This window comes from Porites lutea, chromosome 10, assembly GCF_958299795.1.
Source record: "Porites lutea chromosome 10, jaPorLute2.1, whole genome shotgun sequence".
Taxonomy (NCBI): Eukaryota; Metazoa; Cnidaria; class Anthozoa; order Scleractinia; family Poritidae; genus Porites; species Porites lutea.
Genome location: NC_133210.1, coordinates 274,601 through 302,232, shown reverse-complemented (window position 1 = coordinate 302,232; position 27,632 = coordinate 274,601). Strand labels below are relative to the sequence as shown.

At 38.2% G+C, this 27,632-nt stretch overlaps 1 protein-coding gene across 1 annotated transcript; it reads right to left on the bottom strand.

The window, feature by feature from the left end:
• Positions 1–240: 240 nt before the first annotated feature.
• LOC140949857 (serine/threonine-protein phosphatase 2A 65 kDa regulatory subunit A beta isoform-like) lies at positions 241–26,046 on the bottom strand. The gene is made up of 22 exons (XM_073399002.1): positions 25,921–26,046; positions 25,700–25,790; positions 22,854–22,900; positions 22,583–22,636; positions 10,635–10,685; positions 10,377–10,467; positions 10,147–10,237; positions 7,397–7,463; positions 6,203–6,391; positions 5,890–5,937; positions 5,669–5,783; positions 5,255–5,325; positions 4,898–4,983; positions 4,334–4,382; positions 4,139–4,190; positions 3,309–3,430; positions 2,974–3,034; positions 2,761–2,834; positions 2,155–2,235; positions 1,503–1,645; positions 1,339–1,430; positions 241–1,066 (listed from the first exon to the last, which is right to left on the bottom strand). Exons 1-22 carry the CDS (start codon positions 25,996–25,998, stop codon positions 1,059–1,061), a joined length of 1,761 nt encoding a protein of 586 aa, XP_073255103.1. The 5' UTR covers positions 25,999–26,046; the 3' UTR covers positions 241–1,058.
• Positions 26,047–27,632: the final 1,586 nt, after the last annotated feature.

Sequence of the window (27,632 nt, the reverse complement as noted above, 5' to 3'; positions counted from 1 at the left end):
AATTACTAATGATCAATTACCGAAACAACCTTTTTGGATTGAGCTGTATGTTGTGGTTCAATTTTTATCCTTGGTTTAAATTTTATTTTCCTTTGTTTTGGGGTATGGTTTTGTACGATAATGAGTTAGAAACAACTAAACAAAAGAAAATAAAATTTAAACCAAGGATAAAAATTGAACCACAACATATACACAGCAGAAAAGCAACGGAAAAAAAGTTTCAATAAGCAGAAACAGAAATGATATCGATGAACTTTAATAAGATAATAACCTTCAACATAGTTTGTTACGCACTTCGTGTTAATTTCGTTCACAGCTACTCACTAAAGCTATACTTAAAAGAAATGTCACTACAAAACATTACATAACAAAAACATTCATTACATCTTTTTAATTACATTTTTCACTGTTGATTGTCGTTTTGACGTTAGACTACACCCGAAGCACTGTACCTCGAATACGCGTGGAAATCAGAGCCGACTGTTCAGAAATCAAAAATGAGAAGAGGACAAAACACAAATAATAAATCTTCATACGTAACAAGTCTTGTCAGTCAGTTATTAATAAAACGTTTTATTTTAACAGCTTGCCAAAGAAATCCGTAAAGTGAATGGTTTTAGTACTACACCTGCGACACTTCAGCACACATACAGTGTAAGCACAACGTTTGTTACTAAACTTCTGCATTTTCTCGACAGCTGGTGTTACTTCATGAACGAAAAACATATTTTATATATTTTAAAAAATGATACTGGGTATATACTAGTCCACAGAAAAAAAGTTTTAAAAGTCTGCACTTAAAGTAATAATTTATCTTACAAGGTCAGAAGCAGCAGAGGTAGCCAGCCGACTAGGCCGAAATGAGTAAGATTCCACACGACGTCTTCTGGAAATTAATCAAATAACTGACTCGGCAAAACACTAATATATCTTGCGTGCAAGGGGGTCCGCTTGAAGTTCTGATCAAGAGAAATTAACATTACAGCATGCACGGCTGGCAACTGAAGATAGCTTCTTTTAGTACGAAAGAACTTGATCCACAGCGATTACCAAACAAGCTAGAAAACTAATGGAAACAAACAAAATATCAAGTGAGATAAATTATTAAATGAAGGTGGCCGGCATATGGCGGCAATGCACAACTTTCAAGGCCAAAACACAAGGCAATCGCCTGTTAGTAAATTAGGGTTGTTCAGTATTGAGTCGTTTGTCTTTTTACCTTCCGTACCTACGTAAGATAATTATGAGGAAGTTAAATCAACGTGGCATCAAAACATCAACAATCTGACGTAAATTTTAGACATATGGGACACTAACAATGTCACATCATATACATACCTGTTAAGGCCTCCTGTGCAAAATATTTCACATCCACATCATTGTCGCCATTTAGTTTATCAAGCACTGGTTTTATCTGGGTTTTGATGGTACTGTGGAAAAAAATGAGCGTATTTTACATTCTAACAGCGTGTTTCTAGTGAAAGAAAAGGGAGAGTTCTTACTTTTCATCCAGAACAGGGGCGATTTTTTGTAGTGTTTTGGCGACATTAAAGCGAACATTTGCCACAGAATCACCAGCTAAACTGATAACAACCGGCAACATGACGTCTACTACACTCTTAGGATCCATGACTTCTGCTAATACCTGCAATATGTAAAAAAAAATAAAACACTCTGATCTTGGCTTCTACTGAAAAAAAACATCGCTAGGTTTTACTGGGAGATTCGATTCAAAATCATTTTGTGTAATATTAGTAACATGCTGTGTAGTGTTACAACAGCGGTTAACCATGGTGCACCTGCCATAATATTGTGAACAACACATAAGAAAAAACTATACAAGAAAAAATGACAAAACAAAGTATATAACCATTTACTGAAATGTTGCGCTATTCACTTCTTATAAAGTAAGCTAGCTTTATCTAAAAACATCATAAATTTTCGAGGCAATGCCAACCGAAGTGGATATTAAAGGAAACACAGATTTTAGGTGATCAGGTTTTTAGGGTGAAATGACTTATGAAAAAAACACCTGACTCTACCACGGTAGCATGTTTGGGTGTTTGAGGTCACACTATAAAACCACGAAAGCAAACGAACCTATCTACATTCAGAACACGGTGTTCAAAAGTAGAAGGAGCTGGGACGACTTACGTTAATTGAGTATAGAGTGGTAAGCCTGTGGAGATAATTTGGGTTTGTAGCCATGGACAACACTTTTGAAATAATTTTGCTCTAAAAAAGAAAAAAAATAACGGTTATTATATGTTAAGAAGATCAAAAGGTAGAGATCACTCTCCTCATCTGATTGATATAAAAATAACAACAAAGTTGCTCTTCTTCAGATGAAATTCAATGTTTAGAATTACTGGAGGGAAACAGGAGTGTTGGGTGGAGAAAAACATTTCGCAGCAAAAGCAAGAACCAGCAACAAACATAGCGACACCTCCAGGAAGGGAGACGTCAACTCTCGTCACAGCAACAGAAAACAACAGCCCAACAGCCCAAGAACAGCCCTCTCCTGCCCTTTATTACCCTTTGGATTCGTTAATTCGTTAAGAGGGCTAGCTGCGCTTCATTTCCCTCCCTTCTCACCGACACAACTCCAGAGTTTCTTTAGAAACTAACCCCTTCTCCTTAAACAAAAGACGGTCGGCCGTAATCAGTTGAGTAGCGGTGTATTTGTACCATCTCCCAGTTTTGGGGGACAAAAGAAAAACACGAATCAAGTCAAGATCAAATTGACCATTATTTCCTCACCTGAGCCCACTCGGTTCCAAACTTTTCTACTAACTTTTTAAGGTTTTTTGCTGCTGCTTCTCGGATAGCATACACTACAAAGACAGAACAGATTCATCAGCAAATCTTAAAAATGAAACATGATACTTAGCAACAGGTTTAGTGTCTGCAGGTATCTATTCAAAAAATATCAAGAAAAGGAAAGGAAAGGGTTGAGGCAAAAATCAGACTCACCGTGATCTACAAGCCAAGTCATACACAGGCTGTTAAGCTTCTCATCAAAGAATTCTACACCCTGATAGAATGCATGAGACAGTAATGTTATGCGTCAGCTACATGTGATAAAATTAGTGAGGAAAGGGACTAGTACAGCTACTGAGTCGTTTCTTCTGTCAGTCGACTTAAAGTATTGGCAACATTTTACATGGTCCCATTTTCAGACCTCAATATACTCAAAAGGTAGAGCTACATCTCCCATCTTAATAAGGTTATTGACTCTGGCGGAGAAGGAATTACAACTTTGATGTTTGTTGGTCACCAGTCCAGATAGTAATTGTTGTGGTACTTACCAACTGACTGGCTAGTAATGGCATGTACTCTATAATTGCCAGTCGTACACGCCATTTGGTGTCTCCTGCAAGCTCAAAGATGGCAGGTAGTAAAGACTGTGACAGCTGATTAACGCCAATAACTAAAAAGGAATCAAATAATTATCATTGACAAGTAATTTATTGTAAGAATGGTTTAAGCACTACATGTAACTCAGCAACATACCACTAACAAATGATTCATGAGCTAAACGAAAAAACAGCTAAAAACTTTCAACTAACACTGGAGAAACAGTAACTAAAAGAGGAGAAACTTGACTGGGAGTCACACAGCGAGTGTCTTTTTTTTGGGGGGGGGAAGGGGGGAGGGATAGTGAACAGGAATAATTTGAAGTCCCACCGATTTCACCTCAAAATTCATAACAACTTGTTTCTGGGAGAAACAACCAAATCAACACTGTGCATCGAAAGCCGTCTGAAAACTGGCATTGCCTATCACTCTTAAGTACTGTTGCTTAGCTGGGAATAATTCAGTGTCTATCACGACGCTCATGACATTTTCACCATGTAGCCTAAGTAGCTGTCCTAAAACTCATAATTTATGGTCAAGCCTGTATTAAACTAACTGGTACTTAATGGTCACTTGGCAACAACAGCCAACACTGTCTTCACCGTTAAGCACTCTATTGGCCTTCCCACATTCCTCAACGATCCAAACTTTTTTTTTTCTCAAACATTAGCTATTATAGGTACTCTAAAATTTTAGATGAAATTAAGGTAATGTCAGTGACCACCAACAACAGGTTTCATATTACCACTGCCGGTTATGTTTTAAAGCAGCACTGTAGTACCTTGATTGACACAGTCCAAGTTGGATATTATATTGAGTCTTACTTCAGGAATCTGCAAGAAAAGCAAAGCACCGGCCGGCCCTCACATAACTTTCTCAAAAGAAATAGCATTACTTATAAGACCTGTCAACTTTGAGAATTGTAAAAATCTTTCTAGCAATAATTATAGCACACTACAAAAACATCATACTTTACCTCATCTTTCAACATTGTAAGGAAAAGGGGAAGAAGGTGTTCAATAGTGCTAAAAATGAAGTAACCAAATAAAAAACGTTAACCGAGCATCAAGTTACTGAAAATACAAGTAAGTTTGACTATCAGAATTAAAGTGGCTCTCAATGGCTGATAGCATTTTTTAGCACTTTGCAATTAACAGATCAACAGTGTGATGCATTTCTTCTGCTACAATAATGGAACTTGGTATCAAATAGTTGCCAAACCCGAGAGCTTTCCTCAGTACCCTGTTAAAACACAGTTTAATTTTAGCATTTAGTTCTTTTAATTCAAAACTGAGTTAGATGTCCCGCATTTTTATCACAAATTGCAATCAACTGCTAACGCTTATTTTGACTACTCACAAAGTTTAAAAACATTCTGTCTGGTAGGTTCAAAGAAACTTTAAAATTTCCCAAAGAAATCTTTTTGCTGTGTTAAGGTTGAGGAAAGAGGTGACAACATCCAGAAGTTTCAAAGTAATAATAATTATAAAATTACCTTTTGAACCTCTTTTTAATTAATAATGCATTGCTTCAGACTTACTTATCGTTTCCTAACATTGGTGAGAGTCCCATTATCACAGAAGCTAAAGCAGATTTGACATGCTGATTAGGATCCATTACCAAGTCCTACAATGAACAATGGATAAAAGACAAATTGCAGTCAATTATTTTTCCCCAAGTTGCTGCCTTAATCATCATTACAACTGCTGTGTTAAGCAAAAAGATATGTGTACATGTATCACTAATTTCTGCAGTAAATACGGGTCACTCGATCTGTGTTGTTTTTCATTTTATCACTTTTTTCTGCTTAGATTAAAACTATGGTAAATTTTCTTGACCATAGAGCAAATTCAATATCTAGTAAAAGAGCCTTAGCTTCTCAGTGTTAACAACATACCTTGACACATGGAAGTAAATTAGTCATCAACACCTGCTCACGAACATCCTCAGGAACTTTATCGGCAAAATCTAAAAAAAAACAAAATAGCTTGAAGATGATCGAGGTAGTGCTTCTCGACATTGTCAAAAAACAATAGCTGAATTGCAACTTAACACTTAATCTAATTGACGCAATGCATATTATTAAATGACAGTCTCTAACTCAACACCAGCTTAATTCACCCTATCTTTCTCTCAGCGTCACAAGCAAGTCACTCTAATAACTATACAGTTGCTAGGTGAAATAGCTGCTACATGTATGAAGTCACTTTGAATAAATGTTGTTGTAATAGTGACATGCATTCTCAACTGCTTGTATTATTTATAGAGCTCCTACATGAATAATTATTATAGACCACCCTGAATGCATTACCTTTAACTTTCCCAGCTGCAGCAGCTCTAACTTCCGCCTCACAGTCCTTAAGTAAACCTTGAAATGCTGGCACTAAATCATTCTTTGTGATCTCTGATCCTACAGCATTTTGCAGCTAATCACAACAAATAACATAAGTATGCAACTTGAATGAAAATAACAAAACCACCAAAACATAACTGAAATGCACTAAAAAATGGAAACAGATTGTGTAAAGTTACCTCTGTGAATTTGTCAGCTACCATGTATCGCACCCTCCAAGACTTGTCCTAGAAGAACAAGCATGAAACTTAATGGAAACACTATCTGGGCAAATGACATCCAGAATGTACATGTACAAGCCAAGTTACATTTTAACAAAAACAAGATGGAGTATTTATTTTATCAGATTCCTTGCACAAAATTTATGGCAAAGCATTGGTGAAATGAAAAGATGAGTACATGAATGGAACATAGAACATGATGGATACATAGGGCTTTCATTTCTATGCCACTTTGTCACAAAACAAGGGTTGAATGGTGTGGTTTATGTACCTGTGCTGCAGCCCTAACAGTAGGCATAAGAAGAGTTAGCTTATCCTCATCTGGCAGAATTGATGCAATACTTGAACAGCCTTCTACAGCAAGCAGTCGCACTGAGTCCTGTTCATCACTAGCAAGGTTGTTGAACAGCTTAACAAGGTCTGATTTGACAAACTCTAGCTCCATGCATTTTGCAAATTCCTAAGATGGCAATAAATGAAACATAAAACAAAGGCATGTTGCTACATACACAAATTCCTATCTACACTGTAATCAACATGGAAGTGAACATCAGAATCCACCCAAATAATAATATTCTTAACGTTGATTGAGCACACATAAAAGTGTTAGGGTGTTAGCAACAGACCTTAAACTAACAAGCATGAAAAGCTCAGGGCAAGCAAGGTAGATAATAAGTTTGTTGTGAAAATAGGAGGGACAGCAAAAAAAGTGAAGGGGGAAGGTGACGGAAAGAAAACTTCTCTTTACTTTTTTTGTTATGGTTCTGCATTAAACAACAATCTCAAGGAGAAACAATGCACACTGGGGCAAATCTAATCTTCCTTTCCTATCATTAACACCCAATAGGCCTATTTCAACAATTTTTATACTACAGCACGCAAAGAAAGTGGTGTCTAATAACTCAGGACTCGTGGATTTTGCTTTTGCCTGACGGGCAACTTGGGGAATTCAAATTACAGAAGAACTGTAATAAATCCTGCTCATTATTTTTATTTTTCTTTATTAATTTTTTTTGGAGGGGTTGGGGCAGCTTGTAAAGTAGTGAAAAACTGACTTCTTTGCACCCTGTACTAGAAATACGTCGAACATGCATCTGGCAAGCTCACGTGAAACTCAATGTTGCACACAAGTCAAGCCCTGTCAGTCTCAATATTACTGTGTTATTCCCTAAAGACTTGATACCAAGCATAAAAGTAATAATTTTATTATTGTATCAAAATCAGCCTACCCACAAGCATCTGAAATAGACAGCATACTTGTGTCAAAATCTATTCCATTACAATGATTTGAATAGAGATACACGAACATTGTTTGAACATTATATTCTTGCTCAAAAATGGTTTTAAAACTGCTAAACAACTTCTAATATCCGTGGTAAAAGATCATACATGAATGAGAGTACATGTAGGCTGTCATAAGTGAAAGATGAATCGCTTGTTCATTCTGCATCACTGAGATACTTACTCCAAGTTTTCCAGAAGCTGCTCTTCGCACCATAGGTGTGTCATCTTCACACAACTTTTGAAAATTACTGTTATGAGATAAAAGAAAAAAGATACTCATTATAACCAATATGTTTCCTCCCAGGAGAACATAGGAAAAGGGAGGAAACCTTCCAAGACCGATTGTTGTTTGATCAGGTAGTCAAAGGTCTGTTTACATTTGCACACACCTACACATCTGTTTGTGTATTTCAACGCTTAGTAACAGAAAAATCTACAATTTCTTTCAAGATTTAGCACAGTATTGTAAATCCTCAACTTTTTACATCAATTTCTTTCACTGTGGTCCAACGCAGCCACAAAATCCCCTAAATTCGCCCTTAATTTTTGCCGCTCTGTTCTGTTTTCTTCATCGCCACCTTGAATTCTTATGAGTAAACTGCTGTTGTTGATGTTTGTTGTGACACTGACCCGATTGCAGTATGGAACATGGCGATAAAATGTGAAAATCTTCATTTGCACTCATTTTGTGAAGTGCCCTCAATATGGCTTAAACAATATCTTCGCCTTAGCAATGCGCTTATTTGCATAATAGGTCATTTAACTGCAGCCTTATCTGTCATCGACCTTGCAAGGATCATATATCTAATCTGTCTCTAGAAGGCTTTTTACAGCCATGGAAATGATTTAGAAATATCAAAACAATTGCGCCTTATTGGGGAAGCAGAATGTAAGCAAAGTTTGCTATAACTCGCCCTAGCTTACTTGAAACTCATAATGCATTATCACATGTCGGGTTGTGAAAATTGCAACATTTCTCTCAACAACAGAAAACTCTGATTGTTAACCCATTCGCCCCTGAGCTGCCTGTAACCGCCACTGCTTATCGAAACCACTCGACTACAATCTTTGACAAAAATGTTAAGAAAAATGCATGTTGTATGTTTAATTTTCCGTTTGTCTACAACGTTAGTTCCGGTTTGTAAACCGTGTACTTTGGTGTCCATTTTGAGGGCGACTCTTAGGCTAAAACATTCCGTCAACCAAGGGAATTATGTGTCCTGGATATAGTACATAATAATCTGGACAAACAGAGCACATTGTTCTTAAAATGGCGATTTCCAAACGGTTTACGACGACTTACTAGCGGTCTTTGAGGAATAATTGAGTGACAGTCTCATATTTCAATGTTTTAGATGTAAACCGTTGTATAGGACGTAACATGTGCTGTTCTTTTCATTCTGAGAAGACCTCTGTAATGGTAAGTTCTTGTTAACCAGAATAAAGTACTAGGCAGTTGTGAGCAGAAATGCCTACAATGGTTGACAATCAATACTTGTAAACAGAAGATAAAAGGAATTAGTCTTATGCAGTACAAAGCTGACGTCACTTCCGTTTGTCTACAACGTTAGTTCCGGTTTGTAAACCGTGTACTTTGGTGTCCATTTTGAGGGCGATTCTTAGGCTAAAACATTCCGTCAACCAAGGGAATTATGTGTCCTGGATATAATACATAATAATCTGGACAAACGGAGCACATTGTTCTTAAAATGGCGATTTCCAAACGGTTTACAACGATTTGCTAGCGTTCTTTGAGGAATAATTGAGTGACAGTCTCAAATTTCAATGTTTTAGATGTAAACCGTTGTATAGGACATAACATGTGCTGTTCTTTTCATTCTGAGAAGACCTCAGTAATGGTAAGTTCTTGTTAATTGTTGGAAATAGTGAAATATATAGGAATAAATCTTTCCCAACAACAGAAAATGCTCAGATTGTTGTAAACCGTTGTGCGATATGACGGCACGCATGGAAATTATTTTTAGAAACAGCAAGTAAATAGACAGACCACCCTTGGTTCACTAGTAACTTTAGCCATGTTTCACTGGCAGAACAATCCTGTCAGTATCATTCTCTGTTTCCGACGTATCGTAATTGCGTATCGAGTCCATAACGGCGTCTAAAGAGCAATGAACATTATAATTCTGTGACCATGACAACTACGCCTTGTTGTCACTGTAACGTCAGTCTTGTATGCTCACCCTGCCCTGGAGCATTTACAACCCTCACAGCGGGCCAAATAGAATCAACATTCATTTTTGCATTCCAAAAAATTTTATCTTTATTCTATTCCCCTGAAAAAACACTTTCTTTTCACTTCAAATGTTTACTGTGGCGCATACCGTTCAATATCTTGAAAATACAATCTTGGACAAAAATGTTAAGAACAATGCACATTGTATGTTTAATTTTAGAATACTTCCCTCTAAAGCCCGGTTCACTCAAGATACTCCCCCCTCCCCCCCAAAAAACAATGTTGAAGTGTGGCCCGAACATTTTTGCTGCCTACTAAACAACATTGACCAGGGAGGGGTGGGGGGAGGGGTCACTGTGGTGCCAAATACACAGGGTGGGTCTCCTGTGTGTAAGAAAGAGCAAAATTCTTAACACTTTTTGTCCAAGATTGTAGCTTCAAAACATGTTTTTCAGCAAAATCTCCGGGGCGAATGGGTTAATATTTCAAATATGGCACTCTCAAATACTAACCTTGGCCTTCATTTTCTCAGCTTCCATTTAACAAAAATGCTTCATTTATGGATTTTGAGTTCAGGTTAAGAGTACATTTCAAACAAGCAAATTTATATGCCTGATCATTTTTTGACTTTTTAGAAGTTCTAAAACCTCAGAGAACACTAATTTCAGCCTTCATGCAAAACTTCGAGCAATAATAAAGCGCAACCTGGTACTGTAAAGAAGATCAAGTGTACTTACAGCCTTAGTTCTGCCTTAAGATTTGCATTAACCCGAGGATACACGACAGAGAAAAGACCGCAAGCTGATGTTCTTGAAGTGAACCAGTCTCCTGCAAATAACAACAAATTCATTCTAACACTTACTGAGCAAGTAATATTTTTTTAGCTTCATAATATATTATTATTTGCCTTGGCTTGACATAAATGCCAGATAATTTCTTATTTGTGAAACACAAGATCCTAACAAACCTTGTGATAGTCTCTTGACCAGAGGAACAAAGTGATTTTCCAAATCTTGGCTTGAATGCTCTGCAGCAATTGTTCTGAGAGACTCAACTGCCTGCAAGGAAAAGAGTGAATAAATGGAAATCTTTCTTCTACAATTGTATATTCAGGTTGGCCTATGAGCCTAAAGTTTAATATCTTCAGAAAAATTATTTTTACTTCCTGGACTGATGAGTTCATTTAATCACACAATTTACAAACTTAACTTAGCTTTTCTCATACCTTGTCCCTCACAACAGTTTCTTCAACTGTTGCCAAACTTTCCAAAGGAGGCTGAAATTTTGAAAAAACTAAAAATTAGCAGACATACTCAAACAAAGCCAGCAAATAAAAGCCCATAAAAAAATAAAATGATATACAAATCCCTTGCACTATAAAATACAACAAGACATTAACCCTTTCACTCCCAAGCCGGCCGGAACCGGCCGCTAAGAAATATGCAATTATTCCCAAGCCGGCCCTAACCGGCCGCTGAAACAGCCTTTGTTTTGATGCCCTCTCACCTCCCCCGTAAGGCTTGAAACTCTAAACAAAAGGTGTCCCATTGTTTTAGACATTTCAGCCAATCATATTACAGCTACTGCGCATAATAAACTCGTGGCCTGAGGGAGCTAGAGAGAGGCAAAAACACAACATTCACAACCTCGACACTGATCAACATGGCGGTACGCGACGGAATTAACGATAAAGACTACAGTGAAATATTTGGACATTGCAGTGAAGAATTAGATTGAAAGGATTCATAATGTTTTAGCTTAAGCTATGGGCACCAAAATATTGTGCAATGCACGAAATAATTATGTCGCGTCGTGAAAAAATTTTCCGCTTGTTTCCTACACGCACTACCGCTAGGTTTGTAGTTCCTTTACGCAGATCCGTAGGTGTGTTTTTACATTCGTGTAAAACTATTTCAGTCGATTTTTAGGTACATATACAGGCATTGTAAAACTTACTAATGAAGTGTGCATTAGCCGCAGAATAAAAGAGTTCTTCACTCAAGAGATTTGTAGTCGCTCAACCGTTTAAAAAATTCAAAAAAATCAACCACCAATTACGGATTAGCATGGCCTCTTGTTTATCACCAACAAGTATTAGCGAAGACCAATTCAGGGAAATCTTTGGAAATTCGGACAAGATTTGATGAGAATGATTCAGACATCGACTTCATGGGCTTTGAGGCCAGGCGGGATGAAGAAAGCGACAGCGAAAGTGAGGAAACAAGCAGCGAAACAAGCGAGGATTCCACCGAAGCAGAAACTCCATGGACGATCGAACTTTCAAACTTTGAAGTGAGCGAGTTCTCTGGTGAACCTGGATTACGTTTAAACCCTCTGGACGATGCCAAGGCGGACCATTATTTCTTAAAAGTTTTTGGAGAGCAAACAGTTGATCTGATAGTCGAAGAAACTAATCCATATGCACTGTACAGCGAAAAGAAAAAAGGAAGGGAATTGAGATCGTGAAGCCACGCGTTTTGGATGTTTACACAGCGAACATGGGCGGTGTTGACCGAGCAGATCAACTTCGCTCGTATTATTATGTTGGAAGGCAGTCGAGAAAGTGGTACAAATATCTGTTTTGGTTTTCTTTTAATTTGGCTGCCTGTAACGCTTATATTTTAGAGTCCGAAAGCCGTGTGAAACGTGCACAAGATCTTTTCCGTCTTGAGTTGGGAAAGCGACTCATCCGCAATTTCAACTCCAGAAAACGACCCGCAAGCGACGCTTTGCCGTTTGTCTCTCGGGCCCCATTGACCCATATTTCCACCAAGATCGACAGCCGTAAGAGGCAGTGCGTCAACTGCAAGGCTAAGGGGAAGAAAACTCCCAAAAACTATCCCATTGAAACAAAATTTATGTGTCAACAGTGCGGAGTTGCACTCTGTCAAGACCAGTGTTTCCGCGACTACCACAATGAAATTTGATTTACCTCACTGACTTAAATTTTCAATTCTTTTTTCAATAGCAGCGATCGTTATTTGTAATGTGAATGTCGGTATTACTTCTATATGTTATAACTTTGCATTATTAAAGCTTTGTACTGTATATAATATTTATTATATCGAATACTGAATGATAAATATGAGATGCAGTGATGTGACACGCTAACAGCAATGGCGGGAACTTTGAATTTTTCAAAATATAAAACTTCACAACATATTTTATACCTGTACTCGATTTGCTTCTTAGTAATAACTAAGTCAATAAATAAAACAATGTTTAACCTTGAATTCTGAATAATTAGTAGACTGAGTAAGGGTCTCAAAAGCTACTGAGCATATATGTTTTGATTTCTACTCTCTAATTGGGATGAATCTCCTAATTGCCTCTGGGAACAACAGGAAATCATGCATGAAGGCCCCTGGTAGTGAAAGGGTTAAAGGTCAAATGAACCAAAAAATTGACATATTTTCTTTTGTCGCTTTACCTTCACCAAACACTAAAAAGAACCATCCTAAGTTAGATTTGGGTAAAGATTTTTCTTCCCAGGCCTTTATAGAAAGATAAAAGATCAAAATCCGAGCATTTCCGAAAACTTCACGAAAACGTTTCTGACATGGCCGCGTGATAGACTGGAGACTACGTGACGTCAATGTTGGTCTTTCAGGGCGGAAAAACGTTCTGCGCAAGCTTCTGCGCATCCCTCATCGCCTGCGTTTGTTTGTCTCGTTCTGTGAGAGTTCTGACTGAGACTGAATGAAATACACGAGGGGCGAACGTGTGCTCCTTGTTAAAGTGCAACTAACCCCCAAAAATGTTTTTCGCTGAACGAAATCTTCTTATCATCCTGCTTACTTGTGCGAAAAAATTTTGGTCATAGCGTTTTTCCTTATTTTTTTATAATTTTTCAAAGTGTCAAATTTTGGCGGTTCTTGCGGCCACTACCGAGCTCTGCGGAGAATGGGTCCGAGTGTTATTGTGACGTCATCGAAGGAGCTCGACCTTCGCGAGCAACACGGACTTCTCTTGAAATCTTCTTCTGGAATCATGCCGACGCCTGTGTTGTTTTCGGTTGTAGCAGAACAGCCGATCCCCAAAGAGGTATCGGGCTTCAGAGAATTCCTATCTTTGATGACTCACGCGAGGAAAGCATTAAAAGAGGACGGAAATGGGTGAACTTTGTCCAGCAGAGGAGAGCTAAATAGGAGCCAACCATTTTTACAGCGTGCGAGCTTAAAAACAATCGAACTTTTGATCTAGTGATCAACGATCAGGAGCCCATATTTTCAAGGCGAGTTTTCGCGGACTTAGTTTTAAAGGGAACAAGGTCGTCGGCTAAATCAAAGCAGAAGATGGTTCAGTCTTCACGATGAGGTACGATATTTATCTGTACGTAGTAAGCTAAGATTTCCGGGCAGCCATATTCAGATGATAGCATATTCTTATGTTGGAATGTATTGCTGGTAAGAATAATCTCCAGCTCTGCTGATTTTGCTAAACAAAGACCTGAATAGGTTTCTTTTGTTTCCTATTTTAACAAAAAAAGGCCAACGCATTTTTTGCATACATTTTTTCTCGCAAAATAAGCTAAAACTGGCAAAAAAAATGCAGGGCAAGGTGTTTCTGTTGAATCACAGGCCACATAGAAAAATTTTTAGCTGATTTGGAAGAAAAAAACATCCAGAACGTTTGTTCACAAAGTGTTATTCTAAGCCCTTCATTATTGAATGATATTACGTTTTTGTAGTTTAGTCTGTATAACTTCTTTGTTGAAAATATTGCCTGTTTTTGTTTTTTAGGCATATTCTTGCAGCAGTTCATTTCAATTTCAACCTGCACAGGGACTGCACTGGTATCACAGAGATCAGGGTTGGAATCCCTGTAAGCCTGAATTTTTTCAGGCTTTCTTTTCACAACTGCATAAGTTGTGTATTTGACTGTAGTTATCTTTTCTGTTTATAATATATTATGTAGATTATTTTCTATAAAAATTGGAGAAAGGAATGAATTTTGTGGAAAAAGGAGTAAAGATTTTCATCCTCACAACCCTTTCTATCGCCTTTAGAGGAGCTGCTGAATTGTACTGTATTCAATTTACTTTTTTTCCTAGTTCCTGATGAACCAGTTGCAAGCACGAGTTCAAATACAAGAAAAAGGGGAAAAAAAAAACAGAAAACTCCCAGAGATGGCCCCAAGAAAGCTCGCTATTGCTCTGCATGCAAAAATCCCATGAAAGGACACAAGAATATTAAAGACTGTCCAAAGAATAAGAAATAGGGCTAGAAGTTTAAAAGCCATAGTGAATATTGTCTCTGTTGAGCTTCTGTAGGGAACTATTCTTGTACAAGTTTTGAGTTATACTACGTATATACATGTGTGTATTGTGATTGAATTGTGGTCTATGTATATACAGACAAAACTGGTCAGCTATATCTATCCTTTTGCAATTGAAATCAGAATTCTCGTACAGATTATGCATAGCCTTGAAGGTTGGTTAGCAATAATAACTCTTTAAGGAAGCTTGCAGGCAATGTTAAAGAAAAGTCAAAGGATTTTGGTGGGAAATAAATTGAAACCAACCAGTCAGTGGGCTGTGTGTATACTGTAAATCCTCTATTAAGCCCCCCCTTTTCAGAGGAGGAAAGTTAATAAGCCCCCCCTCCCCCTCCCCCAATCCTTATTCTTCACAAAACAATTAAAGATTAACGTGGACTGATCAGTTATGGTTTATTCAGGCTGGAAGTCCATATTGTTTTTGGTCTTTGGCCACATGACCTCCAACTTCATATGCTTAACTTTCTCAACTTTGCGCTCTAGTTCTCTGTGGACAATTGTCACCATTTTCTTATAGTATTATAGTATCAAAAAATTTCAAGGCTGTTTATATTTAAATGTAAGAGATAAAAAATGTAAATATAAGAGGAGTTTTCCACAGATTTTCGTTTGTAAAAGTGCTTGAAAAAAATAAGCCCCCCCCCCCCCCCGGGGGGCTTAATAGAGGATTTACGGTAGTTGTGTCTAGAACTAGGGGATTTGAGGACCTGACCTTCTCTTATCAGTGACACATCTCCTGATCTCTCTTTCTCTCGTAACAAGGGGCTATAGGAGATTGCTGTTTTTCATAATGGAGAGGAAAAAAGTTTTGTGCAAGCAGTGGCCTCTTTTGGTGGGCAAAAATAAATTTTCATTGCATAATGACTTTTTTATTATTTACAACGAACACCCCTGGGGTGGTACTCAACAAATTTTTATGTGGAGAGGTTCCACCCCGAGGTCCAACTCCTTACCCTTTTATATACCATTTTTCACAAAAAAGGTGCCCCTTTCATATACCTTCAATTCTATTGACATTATTTTGGTACCCCTTTCACATACCTTGTTTAGAGCTTTGCATCTCTTTTGACCGCTTTAAATGAACTGTCTTTTAAATTGGAATCAATCACACAAATAGAACGTTTTCTTGACTTTATAAAGCCATAAAATTCATTTGTGAGCCCTACTAGCCATTTCACAGACCCAAATGATAGATTTCCCTACCCTTTCATATACTTCAACGAGAAAAATCCCTACCCTTTCATATACTGAAGCCAAAAAAAGATACCCCTCTAGGCGGAGCCTCCCTTTATAGGCCATTATGGTGAGTACCCCCCCGGGCGAACACTCCACCTGTTGATTTATCACTAGTTCTTTTTTATTACATGCTTATTGAAATTTATAAAATTGTAAATCAAAAGGAAAAAAAAGATAGTGGTAAAAGCTACAGTTCAAAATGAATCTACTGTTTACGTCAACAAAAGATGAAGTAAAACAGACAGTTAAACAGATGATCAGCAGTTTAATAACAGAATAATTTACAAGGGAAAAAGCCTAAAAAGTTTACTTAATCATCTTCGTCGAGTTCGAATCCAGTGTAGGTTTCATCCCTGCCGACAGGAAATTATTTTCTTATTTCCGTCTTATTTCCGCAGGAAGAGGAATTCGCTTGTAGACAAGCCTGGAAAACTCCCTGTAGGCAATGCTACGCAAGTAACTGTAAAAAAAAAGACAATAAGAAAAGTATTTAATTTCGGCTGGACGATGTATTAAAGAATTTGTATGTTTTCAAATCGAGTGTGTACCATATCGATCGTATTTGACTCCAATGCGGTACAAAAATAACAAAAACTATCTCACCTTTCTGCGGTTCCAGTTTGTTTATATCTCTCTTTGGCTTTGGTATTGACACGTTCGCCAGCCATACGTGAGCTCCACTTTTGAAGGCAGACAGGACCAAAACCAGGATGTTGTTTGATACACCTTAAGGCCGTTTCGAGTTGAATATCTTCAAGAACACTTTCGCTACACATGGCTTCTTTGCAACCAACTACAGCTCCTGGCAGCAGTAGCACTCGCTCAAATTCTGAAGGACAACGCGGCTGCAGTTTCCACAGGAACACCTGTAACAATCAAGGTAGCTAGAATCATACAAAAATAACACTTTTTGTAGCGACAGCTAACCACTCTCATCATACATTACAGCAATCACGCCGCCAAACAAGCAAGTGCTCGATTATTTACATAAGCTTTTACTTCGATCTTCACACGATCATAGTACAAATTTGCCGACACTCACCAAGAATCCACATGAACTGATTCTTCAAGTCTTCCTCGTAGTTCTTGCTCTAGCTTATTTGTTTCATCAACTTCTTCTTCGTACTTTTTTAGCTATTCTTCATCAGCCAAGGGTTGATCGGCATATGCAATGTCATTTTCCAGGCTTTCACATGAAACTTGCGACTCGCGATCACTTAGTTCATCTTCCACTTCGGCCAAATTTGCCTCAGAATCTTCTGAATTAAAACTTCTCTCAGAACTTGAATCACTTAAAGACATATTCCGTTGAATTTTGGTCGTTTTAGTATCCCGCTCGCTTATAAAATCAGTTAAAATGATTCCCCTTTTCGCTTCTCGGTCATTTACTCATGAGTCCGCGGCAGATGTCCTCCTTCGATGACGTCACAACAACATTCGTACCCAGCTCCCACGAACCTCGGTAATGGGACACAAGAGACCTAACTTTAAACAGCCATGGAAACGCGAGGATTTTGTCAATCACGATAATTTTTTCGCAAAAGTAATCAGAAAAATAAGGAGATTTCATTTAGCGAAAAATATTTTTTGGGGTTAGTTGCACTTTAAAGCCTTTTTTTGTTTTTGTTGTTGTTGCTTTTTCGTCACTTGAAAATTACTTTGGATTCAGAACAACCAATGTCAGAGTAAAAACAGATCATCTGTCAGTCTGAGGAGGAATAAAACGTTTTGAACATTTCCAAAGAGGTTTGTATTTTTCTGATAATTGTGCATTTGATTTTTGAATAATTGATTTTGTGTCCAGTGCTTCGCCTTCTTTCGCCGGACTGAATTAAAACCCGCTTGTATTCTGTTATTAGTAGTTACGGTTAGTTTTTTAAATTCCCAGATTTATTTACCTTTGCAGAACCAGCTTTATCCTTGTCTTATGTCAAGGAACCGTAATGCTAACGCTTGCGAGTGAACAAACTTGAGCGCTTAAAACTTCCTCGGAATTTTAGAAGACCAGCAAGCTTACTCGAGAAGAAAAGACTACTTCGATCATTTTTCTGTTGCTCAAGTAATAATAGTCAGAGTTTTTTCCCTTTAGTTTTTTCAGTTTTAATTACATAGTTTTGTTATCTTTCTGTATAGCGCAAATTTTCCTTTCTCTCGCTGTGAAGTAGCGGAGAACTACAACTGCCGACAGTGACTCCAAAACAATCGACTCTTTGCCCGTAAACAATTGCTGGAGCTGGGTTTGACTGAAGCGAGCAAAATAAATCCTTATGTGCAGTTTTCTGTATTTCTAATGATTCAGTTTGCTGAGTTTAATTTGCTTGAATGAAGACCCTCGCATGGACCAGTTATTACTAAAAAAAAAGTAGTTAATCTAGCTAAGTAGTCGGAATCATAGCTTGGCTTCGACGCTTGCAACTAATCTTTTTCTTTCAAGATCTTTAGGTAGGTTGTTTCCATACAGAAAATTCACTTCTTTGTCATCAGGTATAAGAGCCTTAAGCCTTATGTTTTTTTACTGAAAATTTGTTGTTTTGCAACCTTATTGAAGCTTTTTTTAGTTAACTTATGCTGAATTTTATGCATGATGGAATTGTTGTTTGCCTGTCGCATCTCTTTGCCAGCTTAAAGTGGCGTGTGTGGTCCTTAAAGTGACCTCAATCGGTAATTAAATCTTATACATAATTGGAAAAAAGTTTTTGCAATAACATAACTTTAACTTTGTTTGAAGGAAATCTTACTTACGCGTAGGTTTTTAACAGATGTTATGCATGTTCAACTTGACAACACAAAGCAAAATCAGGAGCCGATAATCAGTTCCTGTCAAAATTAATCTGCGCAAAATGATCAAGTTTAAAAAACTATGGTTGCTTTGAAACCGATCTTGGGGAAGATTTACTAGATAAAGATTAACTCTTTTTCTGCCCACATATCAACGCCAAAACTTCTACATTGAGGATTTTGTTTACATTTTACTGTTCTGCGAAGCTGGAAGTGTCCGATGGAGCGTGGGTTTTAAATTATCAGCTCGAGTGTGACAAAGTTCAGTGACTTCAAACACATTGTGGGCAAACTTGAATTTCTTTGGGCAGATTATTATACAAAGATATTTTGTTTTTGTGTCCACGGTGGAGCTCCGGACCTTATATATCCCGGAACTTCCTTATATGAACACATTTTGTGAATGCATCTTGAAAAAAATCGGACTTACGCACGCACATTTCCAGCACAACTCAAGGAAATTAGTAAATGTCGTTAAAGTCCATTTTACTATGATGTATTCTTCGAGCAAATTCAATAATAAGAAGGTTATAACCACAGCTTGCAACTTTTGAAGACAAATTGCCTGTTCTTTCCAGGTTTATGGCCGCACAAACCACTCTGCGCCAAGTCGACTCGAAAAACTCTGTTTTGAATTTCCCGCTTTTTTTCACCTGACCAACATTGACGTCACAAGCTGTTTTTTCCGACAATTTTTCCGACCGCTCTACAAAGATAAGGGCCAAAAACAGCAATTTTTAATTGCGAATATCTCGCAGATGCTTGCTTCAATTGAGCTGAAACTTCATAGTATGTTTATTTGGTTCATGTTAAACACATTTCGATAGAATTGAACTAAAATAAAAAATGTCGAATTTTTGGTTCATTTGACCTTTAAGGACCTTCTTGGTGTAATGCTTTCCAAATAAATAAAGCTAAATAAAATTTTTATTTAAGGTTTATTTTTAGGTTTGCATTAGCAAGTTTATAAAGATAAAATTACAACCCTCCACACTAAACTTAAGTCCGAGAAAACAGCCAACACTTTGTGACACCACCAACGGCTTCCTGCAAATGACCTCTGAGAAAAGAGCATAAATATTCCACACTGGTGAAGTGTCACTACCCAGATCTGGGTACACTCACTTCTTCCACTAACAACAAGGAATCAAACAGGCTGCTCTTCTCCTCAACTTGCCTATTTTATCAATGTTTTTAGTTGCATTGGTGGGGGTGCCATCTTCTTTAGGGCTGAAACTTTATCAGGGTCAGGTTGAACCCATCTTCAGAATAGATGATGCCACAGAAATTTTTCTTCTTCTGCTTAATCTTACACTTGTCTGTTTTTCCTCTATCAAAGCATAAACAAAATCATTGGCCATTCACACCTACACAGCCTTAAAAGGTCTGGTCTATTGTGTCTTAAAGCCAAACAGCATTTAAAAGAATCAGGAACAACCAATGGTAGGTTAAAGGTTGTTATCTGTTCACCAAATCTACCTTACAAGTATCTTTAAGAGCAGTGGGTTGTCTTGATGTTAACAGTTGTAAGGGTGTGTCTCAAGATTGGCCAGCAAGGGTGTGGCTGCCTTTGCTCGGGCTCCTTTTGGCCTGGAATGTGAGGGAGTGGCTGGCCTGGGTGCAGCTCCTTCGTGCTTGGCTCAAAAAGATGCAAATAATCCATGGGTGTCATGGGCTTTAACTGAATTCTTCAGCACAGAACCCTTGAATGTAATGAGGTTGAAGTGATGTGCTGTTGGTACATTGTAGACTTAAGAGGGCCAGACCTTCTACTTCAGCAACAAAGACGGTTGCAATTTTCGGCCTAAGAATTCACATGTGATCCTGCATGTTCCACACTGCATAAGCTTAACACCATCATAAGCTGAATGTACTGTACAGAGAGTACTCACTTTGGAAGTCCACCCACTGCTAAGTTTTGAGGAAACATAGGATGATACATAATGTACAATATGAGGGGCAAAAGGGTTCCTTGTGCTCCTGTGTCTAACTTTGCTATAAGTGCAGCACGTTGATTACTTTCTGTGTGGAGGTCAATGTTTACTTCAACAAACACTTCATGCTTCTTATTACACGGTATTTCAGTTTGGAGGATCACATGCATCAACTTCAATTGATTCAAAAGTAACTGACTCAAAGCGCTCATTTAAATCAACTGCACTCTGGTTTCTGTGTCCATCATCTGAAGACCTTCTTCTATCTCAGTAGCTTCTGCTTCTACAATGGTGCCTTGATCTGGAATTTCATCTGTTTTTAGATCTACCCCTCGAACCTCCCAGGAGCTCTGTGGTTAATGGATATTGGTCAGTACTTATAGTCAGAACACTGAACCTGCCATCATTTCAGGTCATTCTCGTGTCCCTTTCATTCAGTCATGTCTGCGTGAGCTTTGGTTTTATTCTTCCCTCTTCAATTTTGAGCTATGCGCATTGTCCATAGCCAGCAAGAACACTCTCGTCAATTCTTTGTCGCTGGGATACTGATCCCGCTTTTTTTTTTACCTTCTTTTATGACACCGCATCCCTTTATTGCGAGAATTTGTCCGAGTACTTTTGTTCCTTTGATTTGTCTCAGTTCAAATGCCAGTGGTAACCCCCTGTTTGCTTTGTTTCAGGTTTCCATCACAGCAATCTGCAACATCACATTCTCTAAGCCCAAGCATTCACCCTCTCGAATGCCACTACACAAAACTCTCGTTCAGTGTGGAACTCTTATCTGTCAATTTTATGAGCTTTGACCATTTCCTGCCTCCCTGTCCACCATTACTGCTTTTGTCACTTTGGTCAGTTTTTCCGTCACTTCATATCAGACTATAAACAATAGATCTAAGTACTCTCCATCATTTGCATGTCCTTGACCATTTTGACACAGAGACGGTAAGTAAAGTCTATGATTCACGTTCCTCCCCGCAAAGCTCCCCTATCACCCAGCATGCAAAGAAAGTCGTGTCTAATAGCCCAGGGCTAGTGGATTTTGCTATTGGGCTAGAGATATTTGTTCTTAACTTGCCCAACGGGCAAGCGTGGTTTTTTGGGGAAATTCAAATTACAGAAGGATTGTAATCAATCCCGCTAATCAAAAAGGGTTTTGGGGCTAGTTGAAATGACTTGTGGGCTACTGCATGCTAGCTACAGCTTGTCCGAATGGCAGGCTGTAAAACTGACTTTCTTTGCACCCTGCTTTCACCATCTGGACACCTTTTCTTCACACTTTGTGTTATCTTGAGGTAGCCTTATGTTCACCAGTTCTGGTGCCCTTCTCACTGTCACTCGCACAAAAACTCTTGTTGTTCCAGTTCCTAACATGCCAGGATCACCACTGCCCTACGTTTGCACTCCCGCCACATACCCTCTCTTCACCTACACAATCACTTCCAACCAGTTAGACTGCATCACAGCGAAGTCTCTCAACACTAGTATCAAGTGCTTAGCTTCTTTGGTCTCTTTGGATCCTTAGGATTTCTCCAGTGAGTCTATGTCGTGCAGTCGCTACATTCATCTTCAAGTGCGGAATTCCAGCTGAACTCATCAAACTCCAAAGAGACTGGTGATCTGACCCTTACATGTTGCATTTATGCTTGCCTCTGGTGGACAGACTTTTTCGTTCAAACAATGTTTCCCAGCAGTGCCTTATAGGGACATTTTATGAACTCTTATATATATTTTGTTTCATGTTATAGTTTCAGTTTCCCCTCCAAGTGTTGTACCTCACAGGCTTTTGTAATTAAGATTCTTATTGATTGTTCTGTATATATCTAGCATATTTTATATAATACATTATTTATTATCTTTTTCCTCCTACACCCTCTGTCCTTCCCTCTGTGATAAGGAAGTTTTGGCATGGCAATAGTCGACTACAAAGTCACTGTTTAAGAGAACTTACCAGTAAGCAGTGCACATATTCAGGTCCACCAACCAATGGGGTGAATGTACCAAGCTACAAAAAAGAAACCAAACAACACATCATCATTATATCCAAAGAACGTGATGATGAGTTGGTACATGCAGTCCGTTGCAAAGTTGCCATCAAAAGCACATCAAGTTTGATTGAAATGGGGCCTATGATCTCTGTACAAATATTTAACTGACTTCTCACAATGCAAAAACAAGTTTTACATGTATGATGGCAGGGTCTAACTAACCAAAATACATACCTGCTCTGCAAGAGCCAATAAAACTTCATCTTCGTCATAAATTGTATCTAAATTGGAAACACAAACCTTCCAGTCAGGAGTGATGTAACAAAATTAACAATTATTGTGAAATTTGACTTACCAGTAGCTACACATGTACTACAAACTAATGTAGAAGTTGTAAAAATAAATGTGAATGTGGCAAGTGTCAGTCACTTCGTCTCAGGGACTGGATCAGCCACTGTTTTTAAATGGTAATTATAAATCGAAAGTTTGAAGGATTTACTTTCATGTTGTAGAACAAGTTAATTAATAAACTCAAACTTCCCATAAGCCGCCACCCAAAATGCAAAAATTTAGTGGTCCCTTGCCTGAGGTGGTCACTTACAAGATGCAAACCAAAAGGAGTCTCTTCGTAATAGAGGTCCAAACACTACTCTACATTTTGGGAAAGAATACATGTGGACCCTTACACATTTTTTCTCCTTTTTCTAACTAAAATAAGGAAACTTACCAAATTTAAAAGAAATACATCCAACCAGAGCAATGGTATTGCTCCATGAAGTCAATAAAATCTGTAAGATGTTTGTATGGTGAGGGGCACGAACTCCCCCAGGGAACCCTCCCCTACAATACAAGCAACATCTGCACGATGGTTAACGCCTTGGCGAATTAATACAGTAAAAGTAAAACTGTACAATTCCTTGACTTTACGAAGCTAATATTTGTTAGTTTTGAACAAATCCCAAGGCTGCTGCCTGACAGATGCCGGGTGGCCATGCCTACGCTTTACCTGTGGGCCACCAAAATTTCAAACAGGGGGGATAAACAGGTGCCTAAAACTTTGATTCTCAGGCTAATTTCTGGTGAACAAACATTAAAATTCCCTGCTCGTTCTGCACTTTTGAAACAAAACCGTAAAATAGTTGGTTGTTGGCCGCAGGCCAAAAAATATTTCCGCTGATAAAACAAACAAGCACTAGTTGAAATTCGCTTCGGGGACTTCTGATCCGCTGCAGTGCAGTTGAAGTTCCTTGTTGAAAATGGCATGGAATTAATTTAATAGTCTTCAAAAAACCTTTGATGTTAAAATCATGAGGTCTTCCGCAGCGTTAGACACGTTAGGTTGCTATTGCATGAAGTAAAAACTGATAAAAAGTCGTCATCCATGGAAACGCAAGAGGTTTCATATTATACACGATATACGGTATGCTAATTTTACTTTTGCAAGTTTGTAGCATTTTCTATCTTGCTACGAACACAAAAGGTACACTCAGAGGTTTCTTCTTCATTTATTCAGCGATATCTACGCATCCCTATTTTTTGCTGTATATTTTGTGGTAATTTTTGGAAGGCTTGCAAAAACAATTCATTCAGTCTCCTTTTAATTTATGTTGTACGCCTGTAAATACATACCTTTACCGATATAAAAACAGTTTTGATACTTCAAAAGATAGACTTGATACAAAAATACTGAGTCAATTTTCCAAACTTCAAGATAAAAAACCTTACATTGGTCCTCTTTAATCACCTAAAAAAGTAAACTTAACCTTGCCTGTTTGCTTGTACACACAAGTGCTTTTGATCTGTGCGTTTTTTTTTTTTTTTTAAACCAGCTTTTCTGGAGACAAGCCTGCCCAGAGGGAATGTGCACAAACGGGACTCAGGTCCCATGCAAGGTGCCATCCCTACCCAATCCCTCAACCCGTAAAGGTTGGCCACACAACTTATGTCTACAACCCCTACTCTTGTCGACAAGTGATATGGGTTCTTTTACATCCCGCAAGAACAAGTCAGTGAAAGTGTTGTTAGACAGGACCTACAGTTTTTCATCCTTATCCGAGAGGACTAGAAAGTCTAACAATTTGCAGATGTCATTACAAAGGCAGAACTTTCTTCTCAGTTATTTAAATAACTGGTCCCACTCAAAGTTGAAAAAACTGTGGAAGGATCAGTTCAAAGCATGCAATTCCTCTTTCATGATATGCATTGTTTCATGTCATCTCTAAAGTTCTTTACACTGTAGTACATACAGCAAACATAGGGATCAAACCATGCCTTGAGTGATCGCTTAGACGAGGATAAAAACAATGGAAAATTCTAAAACCGTCATCCAAAAGAGTGGTTGTGGTTGCCTACAAGATGTGGTTGTTTACAAGTTAAAGGTTCCATCTCTAGTGATTTGACTGAAAAAATTTTGGCTTTTTCCATAGGTGGTCGCTTATGGGGGTTGGTAGGTAATTTCACTGTATTTTGACAACCAAACATTTTGGAAACTGCCTGATTAACAAGCTACCCTTACAATGCAGAAAACTTGAAATAATCAAACGAAGAAACTAGAATGTATGCTCTTATCTTACTGCACTAATAGGTCTACTAGTCTAGAAGACATGTAGCTGTGCTCAAGATAGACTGTATTCGAGTCTTATTTCTTAATAAATACATTATTATATGAATTACATGATTCCAGTAATCTCCTCCCAAATTAAGTCTGTGCAGTAAGCTATTGGAGTCCATGCCGACAAGAACACTACAAATCGAACTGGGCACTGTCAATCTAAGAAAAAGTTTTCCAGAATATATTGAGCTAAGAAAAAAAAGATAAGCTTACACTCAAGTATCAAACTGCTCATGATAAAAATAGAGGAGGATTTTTAAGTAGCTAGGCGAAAACAACACTTGTGAAATTGATTTAAAGTGAAACGACTTCGTGACCGCAAACAAATAAAAATAATTTTGCGAATTTGGTTGCTATCAGAATACCATTCCCAAATTCAAGATCGGAGAAATGTAAGCTTATACTTCCTCGCAAATCAATCCTAAATTCCTTCAATTCAACCGCTTATTCACTCCACAAGTTAATTTACCTGTAAGGAAAGGTATAAGTTCACTTCTTGTTCTTTCTACCCCCAGAGCCAAGGCAATAGTCGATAGTTTCTTGATGGAATTCAGCCGCAACTATAAAGTTTTACAACAAAAATCAGCCCTTTGACTGGAAGCTCACGCACATTAGAAGATAAAACCATTCACGAAATAACTCAAGAAAGGAAAAAAACGAACAAAAAACTAACAAGGAATATTTCAGTACCTGAACATCTTCGTTTCTTAGTTCATCTATAAGTACAGCAATCGGGTAAAGTGAGTCATCCCCATCACCAGACGCCATGTTGTCAGTACGAAAATCCTTGTTTCGTTGCCGCTCGAGCCGCGAGCCTTATTGCAAATTACCCATAAAATCTTTCGGGCGGCATACTCGCTCCAGGATTCCGCTGTCGTACACCCCACGGAGATCACAGGTAACCCAAGCTGACCATCCGCACTGTAAACTTTCAAAATATGAGGATTTGTATGGGGCAGAAGAGGATTGTTTCTGTAGCCTAAGAATTTGAAAGGACATGAAAGGATTTGGATAAAATCGACTAAGCCCACAGGCATACCAACCACTGTTCGTGTCGCCGTTCATGCTCTGGTTGTTGTTATTGAAATCTGAGCATCGGTCCAGTTTGTACTCGATAGAAGAAATACGGCACATACAGATTTGGGCCAAATGTTCAAGCAAAATATAATATCGAGCTGGTAATCTGTCATGTTTTCGCCTTCCCGAGCTGGTTTAGAACTAAAAGCGGGCAGCAAATGACTCAGATTTCAATAACGACAAAGGGCCAAACGAACAAAGGGTGGACAGGGTGGTCTGCCTCTGTTAGTTCCACTTAAATTGTGTGTTTGAATTTCTAGGCCTGGATCGAAAACGGTTACGATTCAGTCATTTTTATGACCCTAAGAAAGGGCCGTGCCTAGGCCTTTCCCGATTGCGCTCGTAAAATCCTAAAAAAGTGCTGGCAAAAATGGCTAAAAAGTGCTCAAAAAGTGCTCAAAATCTCAAAATAGTGCTCAAAAAGTGCTAAACGTTGTGAACAGTTACCTCTTAGCTTTTCGTAAATATGTCCATTTTTACTGAAGTAATTAACAATCTATTTTGCGTTATTCGACAGGTTGTTACGAAAGGTTGATAGAATATAGAACAATAATATTTCCCGGTTACGAATTGTAAATAAATTCACCAGTACTAGTGCAAAGCCTAAACATCAGATGATTTAGAAATTTGAGATGACACACGCATGATTCATCAGCCAATCAGAAACTTCTGTTCTTACGTTCAGTAAGGATAAGTCCACGTGCCTTTCCATGACAACGGTCTTTTATTCTTGACAACATCATTAGTTATTCAAATTTATGACCTGGAACACGATTCTTGTTGCGAGCGGCACACAGTTTTTGCTTTAAAATGTTTTAGAAGACATACGTTGCTCGAAATTTGCTCGAAATGTGAAATATTGCTCAAATGTTGCCCAAAGTGCTAAAAAGTGCTTAAGGGTGCTCAAAATGCAAAATAGTGCTCCAAACTCAAAAAAGTGTTCAAAAGGGGCTCAGCGCAATCGGGAAAGGCCTAGCCGTGCCTTTCGAAATATTGGCAAAAAAATCATTATATTCCCAACTGCAAAATAAGCCTTGCTTCTTTCAGGTGTTACTATCCAATAAGGAGTCATATGTGGCTTGTATCTCCCATCAATTTGTACTAACAGACTGATTTTTGGCACAGGGTAATAGGATCCTGTTTCATCTTATTCTTCCTGAACATGCCAACCAATTCAATAATTCACAAGTTTAAATTTTTGTGACGTCAACATCAGTCTTTACACTGTAATTATTTAACTAGGGTGGTTTTTTTTGGAGGGGGGGGACTCCAGATTCAGTTTCTTTTTCTGAATCCAAAACGGATCATCAATCCATAAAATTCAC